This window comes from Pomacea canaliculata, linkage group LG12, assembly GCF_003073045.1.
Source record: "Pomacea canaliculata isolate SZHN2017 linkage group LG12, ASM307304v1, whole genome shotgun sequence".
Classification (NCBI taxonomy): Eukaryota; Metazoa; Mollusca; class Gastropoda; order Architaenioglossa; family Ampullariidae; genus Pomacea; species Pomacea canaliculata.
Window position 1 is genome coordinate 12,137,994 of NC_037601.1, and position 8,356 is coordinate 12,146,349.

Sequence of the window (8,356 nt, forward strand, 5' to 3'; positions counted from 1 at the left end):
TATAAAAAAAATACATAACTGTATTATTGTGGATGCAAGATGGTGATGCATTGATATCTGCAGCTGAGCCAAAATTTGACTCCGCGCAATGGTACTAGTTCGTTTGAAGAGAAATTGTAATGTAAAAGCAGTCGAAATTTGTGGGTCTTCGCAAACACTAGGTTATAAAGGAACAAAAATCTTCAATAATAAGAAAGAAAATAAATAACAAGCATCATTAGTGGTATCAGCTTAGTAAAAGCTTTGTCGGCTTTGAGAATCAGTGATGACCACGCAACTGAAGTTATCGGACTTGGACTTGTCAAGACTGGAGTTAAAGTAAAGACAACAACAGATCAACAAATCTTTGTTACATCACAGCAAGACGCATTGAATAATAGTGAAAAGATACTACAAAAATAAAATGAAATGCAAAATGTAATAACATTGGGAATTTATTTATAAGAATAAATTTTTTATAAATGCAGAAAATGGTTTCTTGTTTAATTAACACAAGATCTGATTTCTCTTTCACTTCCATTCCATCCTAGTGGATTTTGTGGATCTACTAAGCTGGCATGTTCTGTCACATATTTGTTTCATTTAGTATTTTTGTTTGTTTGTAGAGAACCTCAAAAGCACAGCAATAGTTGCCCAAAGTAAAAAAAAATCTTTACAAATGTGGTCAGTATAATAATGCATAAGGCTTTGCTGTGACACGTGGGAGCAAAAAAAGAATGCTAAATTACATGAAGAGGTCGCAACGTCAAGACAATAATATATTTCTAACAACAACAACAACAACAACAAAGAGCTGACAATAACAGGTAGGAGAAAAATCTGACCAGCATCATTTTAGCATCAAGAGGTGTAAATAATACTTAATCTCTTCCCTCATATGCCTAAAGCTTAATTTTCTAGATTAAGAGCACTCTTGTCAGCTTTACGCAAACAAAAACCAATCCATCTTACAAGGATTAAAAATGACAGTAGAACCAAATGGACCACAAAGGATTACTGCCACCCGCATCACAGCAGTTACCTTCTCCATGAACCACTCACAATGGAGTCCGAATTGCCACCAGGGTAGTTATCGTCATCACAAGACGGTTTGTATTGACACTCCCGTCCATCATGCACTTTAAACATAAACCTTTTGTCAAATTTATAACCACTATTATTTCTTAAAGAAATAATAAGAGATAGGTTCAACCCGTTTTTTAGGATCACTCGTCAAACAGATTATTCTGTTCTTGTTGTTCGCTACTGATTTCATATGGTTTTTGTTTTTATTACGATTGTAGATTTTTGACATGAATAGGTGGAATAGAGTAAAATGTATTATTTTGTAATGTCTATTTTGGTAGAAGATCTTTGTTACTGCAGAAGACATTTCATGGCCTTAGCTGTCCCTGTGAGCGTGTACTGGACAACCTCTGTGCCTTAAAAGTGCTTCCTATTAGACCTTGTAATGATATGTCTGAGAAATGTTGATTGATGGGTCCGACACAGTTTTAGGATCTTGGTTTCACAACTTTCTTCCATAAAAGTCACAAAAACTGACTGAGATGATCCCTACGGCTACAAAGCACGAGTATATAAGAAGAAGAAGCAGGCCGCCTTCTGTACCTGACCTCCAAGCGTTTGAATAACATCACACATCCGACATTCAAAGTAAGTAGCTAAACAGCTCTTCTCTGTTTGCTATTTCTATATGTGGTTCTATCGTAGATTTACTTGTTTCTGTTATTGATTAGGTTTTAGTTTTCTTCCTTTTTCTTTTATTCTTTTTATCGTTTGGTTTTTTTCATTTTTTACCTAAATAATAATGCATTCTACTTCTATCGTTTCTTTCTTCACTGAATTAGGTATTTGACTTTGAACTATTGTTTAAAATATGAAATCAGTTTGACTTAACTTAAGCTGGTTTCCATCTATATTTTAGTTGAGATATTTTTGCTACAGGATGAAGGCTGCCGTCGCATTGCTGCTGTTCTCCCTGGTGGCTACCAGCCTCGCTAGCTTCTACTACCCACCTAAGATCGCGAAGGTCCTCGTCATTCCTAAATACGGCTATGGTGGCTATGGAGGCTATGGAGGCTATGGAGGTTTGGGAGGCTTCGGCGGCTTGGGCGGCCTCGGCGGCCTCGGCGGTTTCGGCGGCTTTGGCGGCCTCGGCGGTTACGGAGGTTACGGCGGTTACGGAGGCTACAGAGGTTACGGAGGCTATGGAGGTTACGGACTTGGCGGTGGAGTAATTGGAGTTGGCAGTGTTGGCATCCTTGGCGGAGGTTTTGGAGGATTTGGAGGCTTTGGAGGATTTGGTGGTGGTCATGGAGGCAAATACTAATGACATTACTGATGGACCACACAGTTGTGTCTCACACACTAGGTGAGCAGAAGACGTCCCTACTCTGAACTGTATTTTATCCAGTTTATCCTGACCTGATTTAAGATAAATTTTAGACTATACACCTGAGACATCAATTAACTGTTTTAGCCATGAGTTATGCATTAGACATGGTTGGTAGTGTAGTCATTTGAATGTAATGTTTGTTTGTTTGTTTCAGGTCGTGGACCTCAGTTTTGACGACATCAACGTGCAGTAAAAAGTGAACATACTAAAATTTAGTCCTGCCTACATAAATAAAGTCTTTATGTTTAACTTTCTTGACTTCCTTGTTATTAACTGTATTTTTACTTTGTTAGTCTATGTTTTGGCTGTAAACAGTACTATAGATCACTTTGCCACTCGTCTGCTTTTGAAACCTCTTTGGTGAGGTCCGGAGCTCTGACAAACGAAGAATCTTTTTCTTTTGAAGTTCAGTAAGATCCGACAAGCCAACGACAAATACAGATAAAGGTAGAAACAGAAAGAACTTGGACAGAATATTACATTCCTTAAAAATAAACATTTATTTAGTTTCATTGTAATACTCATTTATTATTCTGTAAAAAATAATTTAATCAAAACCTTATATAGAAAGAAGCAGTCTTATTTAAAAATAATAATAATAACAAAAAAATTTTTTTTAAAATAAATTTATTCGAGACTTATACACAGCACTGAAGAAAACGGCCAGGTTCCCATTCCCTCCAAAATCACTCTTTTCTCTAAATCTTAATCCTCAACATTAATACGAGTTAATGCCCCTTGACAATGCCGTTATATCGAAGAAAAAGTGGTCAGACATGGCTAGAAATAACTATTATATTTTACAGGATATTTTTATATCATTTGTTTTGCCCTTTAAAACTTAAAAAAATGTCTTTAGTTGTGCATGTCAAGCTACGATCACAAATGGCGCCCAAAGAAACATTTTTAAAAGCTTATAATTCCTTTATTTTTGTGAATAGACCAAAAACATTTTTTTCGAAATGATTCGCTAATCATTCAAAATTTAACATGGAGAAATAAGGAAAATCAACTTAAATATTTTTCGGATTTTTTTTTAAATGGCATATTTCCATTTAAGAAGAAATGATTTAAAGCAGTGTAATTATTAAAAGCTACTAATTTCTCAGAAAAAGCCTACTCAGAAAAAAATTAAGATTTACAGCGCTTTTCCAATGATTTGCTTAAAGTGCTTCACAGAAATGATTTACAGACTTAATGACTGTCAACCACGCACCCATATTTGCATCCAACAAACCACTCTCACTTCTACAACACACACCTCCCCATACACAAAGTAATTTACAGACACAAAAGGTCAGTACAGGGTCACAGTAAAGTCGTTATTTTGAAAGATGTCTTTGGTGGTAAGACTATCAGAGCGATGAAGGCTGACGGGTAATCTTTTCTTAGTTGATGAGTCTTGGTAGGAGAAATTCTTCTGTCCGTACGCTTTTGTCTTAGTGGGACTAACAGAAGCTTGGTGTCAGAAGATGAACAAAGGGGTCGAGCGGGTGCACAGATGGAAGTGAGTTCGGAAAGGTACCGAGGTCCAGTACCTGAAACAGCGGAGTAAGTCGATGTGGAAAGTTTGTAAGCTGGCGATTGGCAGTCAGTGAAAGGAAAGAGAGAGAACAAAGATGGGTAAAATTGCAACACAAATAAAAAGACGCATACAAAGGGAGAGGCAAAAGCATCAGAAGAAATTATCGTTGGAGACAGAAGCCGAAAAGCTTTTGCGATTGGAAGAACGCCGTGAGAAAGCAAAACAAAACAAAACTAAAGAAAAAAAAAATCAAAACAATTTTTTTTAAACATACTTTTAATTAAAATGAACTAATATGGGTAAAATATTTTTCCTCAGGTTTCGGGATTTCCTTTAATACAAAAATCTAAAAAAATGTGAGGGGCACTTGTAGCTTTTGGCACTCCAACGCTCTTCCAATCATAAACACTTCTCGGCTACAGCCGCCAACGATAATTGCACCTGATGTGTTTGCCTTTTGTTTTGTATGCGTCTCATGAACACACACATACATACACACACACACATATACACCTTTTCTAGACTCTGAGACACAAGATTTCTCAGGAAAAGAGATAGGGTGTGGGCGAGTGTCGGATAGGTTTCTGTCTTATGACAAACTTAACAATCAGAACTTTCGGAGAATAGCAACTATGTCTAATATTCCTTACAGGTTAACCGCTATCTAGTCAAGTTTGTAGCATCCCGTGTTTAGAGACCAAAACACTGTGAGCACCCTAAAGAACCAGACAGCTGGTGCTTTTTCCAGAAATCTTTGGCACAAAATAAGGAATAACCTAGCCACAAAAATCTCCCATCCTTAATCTGTATGACTACAAAGATAATTCATAAAATACTAGTATACAGAAGAATAAAATATAAGCAGCTACTTAAAATGTTGATGCACTCAACGATATATTTCTAGATTCGATAACAAGGTAATGCTTCCCCAAGACTTATTTCATGAGAGAGCCATTCCTTATGCAGTTTGTATCTTTAGGGAAGAGGCTTTTCAACCGTTTTCCTAAAAAATTATATGTGTTGATATTATTGCCATCAGCAGACTTATTTTCAAGGTGAACTAAAATACAAAACTTTGAGCGTGAAAAGTGAGAAGGATTAATGTTCATGTGTAATGTATGGTAGATTAAGTTACTCTAATAATTTGTTGATTATTTTTCTGATATGAAATTTGTCTTTGTTCAATTCAAATTTTTGTTGGTGTTTTTTAATGTAATCCTAACATAGCTGTAGAATGTAAGTGACAAAGATTCCCCATGATGAAACGCATTGTAGTTCTATTTGTGCGAAGAGAGAGAGAGACTTGGGTGAAGCTTGTGAAACAGTCTGTCATTCTGTCTGATGCCGTTTGTTAAAATGAAACGCAGACTTACAGAGTAAAAATACAGTCAATAACAAGAAGTCAAGGTGGTTATATTTCAGGACTTTATTGATGTATACAAGACTGGATTTTTGTACGTTCGTTCTTTTTTCTGTACGTTGATGTGGTCGTCAAAAATGAGTTCCACAATCTGAAACAAACAAACATTAATTACATTAACATTACTACACTACCAACCATGTGTAACGCATAACTCATGGCTAAAATGGCTGATTGATATCTTCGTTCTGTAGTCTAAGATTTACCTAAAAAAAAACTCAGTACCCACTTGGTAAAATAATATATTAAGAGCATAGACGTCTTCTGCTCACCTAGTGTGCGAGACACAACTTTATGATCCATCAGTAATGTCATTAGTATTTGCCTCCATGACCACCACCGAATCCTCCAAAGCCTCCGCCAAAACCTAGACCACCGCCAAGGATGCCAACGCTTCCAATTCCGATACCACCGCCAAGACCGTAGCCTCCGTAACCGCCGATGCCGCCCAAGCCGCCCAAGCCGCCGAAGCCACCGAGGCCGCCAATTCCTCCGTAACCACCGTAGCCTCCATAGCCTCCATAGCCTCCATAGCCACCATAGCCTCCATAGCCACCATAGCCGTATTTAGGAATGACGAGGATCTTCGCGATCTTAGGTGGGTAGTAGAAGCTAGCGAGGCTGGTAGCCACCAGGGAGAAAAGCAGCAAAGCGACGGCAGCCTTCATTCTGTAGCAAAAATATCTCAACTAAACTATAGATGGAACCATCTTAAATTAAGCCAAACTGATTTCATATTTTAAACAATAGTTCAAAGTCAAATGCATAATTCAGTGAAGAGAGAAACGTTAGAAGGAGAACGCATTATGATTTAGGTAAAAGGGAAGAAATCAAAAGATAGAATAAAAGAAAGAGGAAGAAAACTAAAACTTAATCAGCATGAACAGAAGAACTCAATCTTCCATGTAACCACATATCGAAATAGCAAACAGAGAAAAGCTGTTTAGTTACTTGCCTTGAATGTAGGATGTGTGTGATGTAAGGCGGCCTGCTTTTCTTCTTATATACTCGTGCTTTGTAGCCGTAGGGATCATCTCAATCAGTTGTTGTCACTTTTATGGAACGACGTTGAGAAACCAAGATCGTAAAACTGTGTCGAACCCATTAATCAATAATTATCAGACTTATAGGTCTCATATTTTATGTATAGACAGAAAGAGGTTGTCCAGTATTATAGCTTACAGGGACAGCTAGGTCCATGGCATGTCTGCTTATGCGTTAACAAAGAGCAACTACCGAAGTAGATATTACAAAATAATACATTTTACTCAATTTAACCCGTTCATTTAAAAAAAATGCAATCGTAATAAAAACAAAAAAGAATACAACAACAACAAAAATATGCATTTGACGAGTGATCCTAAAAATCGGGTGGAATTGCAAACATTAGCCTGCTAGCTATTTTCGGGATATTTGTAACATTACTTCCGTAAGAATACGTAAACCAGAAATAAGATTGATGTCTAAATGTACAAGTACATACTAGCCTTGTGTGAAAGAAAAACAAACTACGTAAGATTATTTAATATCGCGCCTTCTTTTTTTGTGTTAATAACAATCAAGCTTTGATTTAAAAAAAATGATGAATAGTTTGAATGGCTTGATGACAGATGTTTAAAAAATTATCGGTTATTATTTCTTTAAGAAATAATAGTGGTTATGAATGTGACAAAGGGTTCGTGTTTAAAGCGCATGACACATGAGTTTGAATACAAACCGTCTTGTGATGACGTTAACTACCCTGGTGGCAAGTTGGACTCCATTGTGAGCGGTTAATGGAGAAGGTAACTGCTGTGATGCGAGTGGCACTAAACTTTTCGGACCTATTTCGTTCTTCTGACATTTTTAATCATAGTAATTAGATGGTAAGATGGATTGGTTTATATTCGTTTAAAGCTAACCAGAGTGGCCTAAGGCTGAAACCAAGTTTGGTAGCAGGTGAAGGAAAGAATTTGCAGACCACAACAAGTGATAAAAAAAGACATTTTTTTTTTGTTTGTTGTTTTTCTTTTTTAAATCTAAAGCAGTGGGTCTTAACTGGGTGTCGATCGAACCCTAGGGGCTCGGTGAGTCGGTCTCAGGGTATCGCGGCGGAGCCTCCGCCACGGAGGTCCAAGACACCCCGCAATTAGTGATGACACTAAAGAAGGGTTCGGGGAATGTGCATATGAAACTTGTGGTTTGGTACCTCAAAAATGGTTAAGAACACTGATCTAAAGAGACTTCTCACATCAGTAAATCAACAAAACCATAAAATTGAAGAAGAAATGAACGATAAATTCAGGAATATGTACTAACTAAAAAAGAAAAATAATTTGTGCATTCACTGTGAAAGCTTTTAAACTGAAAAGAAACACGCCAGAAAATTGTCCTCTAAGTTAATCAGATTGAGATTGAATTTTTGCGTTTGATTTATTTTTTGTCATTTTTTGACAAGTTCGTGCTTCTTTTTCAGTTTGTGTTTACTTTTATTTTCTTATTTATTAAATATCTTGAACCTCTTCCTTTGCTAAAGTGAGTTGGCTGGTCAGAATTTGTTCCTTACTGTCATGTCAGCTCTTTGTATTATCTATTCCTTATAAATTATTGTCTTAAATTTGAAATCTCTTCAAATAATTCACCAATCTCCCCTGCTCCCAAGTGTCCCAACAAAACCTAAATGCATATTTATACTGACTTCATGTCTAAAGATTCCTTTTTACTTGGGGCAACTGTGACATGCTTCAATTTTGTCAAAAAAAAAGACAAACAAACAAAACAAACAAAACAACAAACAAAAACAAAACCTATCAACAAAGAAATACATCAAAATAAAGAGATTGTATACAAAAAAAATGCAAATAATTAACTACTTGACATCTCCGTAGTCTCCAAAAAGTCTTAAAAGTTGGCTTAATAAGAATCAGCAGAGTTATTTCTGTTGAGGTTGTGGTTACGGAGTCTACAGAGGCATTATGGGTAGTGTATTAAGCCGCTAGATGATCTATAATGTCAGTGGATGATAAAGATCTTTCTT

General features: G+C 36.5%; 1 protein-coding gene and 1 long non-coding RNA gene across 2 annotated transcripts; one reads left to right on the plus strand and one right to left on the minus strand.

Moving 5' to 3' along the window:
* Positions 1 to 1,563: 1,563 nt before the first annotated feature.
* LOC112577029 lies at positions 1,564 to 2,645 on the plus strand. The gene is made up of 3 exons (XR_003101983.1): positions 1,564 to 1,653; positions 1,945 to 2,371; positions 2,550 to 2,645. It is a non-coding gene; the product is annotated as an uncharacterized LOC112577029 (long non-coding RNA).
* A 2,686-nt stretch (positions 2,646 to 5,331) lies between these two features.
* On the minus strand, positions 5,332 to 6,313 carry LOC112577019 (glycine-rich protein 23-like). Its single transcript, XM_025259937.1, has 3 exons — positions 6,296 to 6,313; positions 5,613 to 6,009; positions 5,332 to 5,419 (listed from the first exon to the last, which is right to left on the minus strand). The coding sequence occupies exon 2, from the start codon at positions 6,006 to 6,008 to the stop codon at positions 5,655 to 5,657; it is 354 nt and encodes a 117-aa protein (XP_025115722.1). The 5' UTR covers position 6,009; positions 6,296 to 6,313; the 3' UTR covers positions 5,332 to 5,419; positions 5,613 to 5,654.
* Positions 6,314 to 8,356: the final 2,043 nt, after the last annotated feature.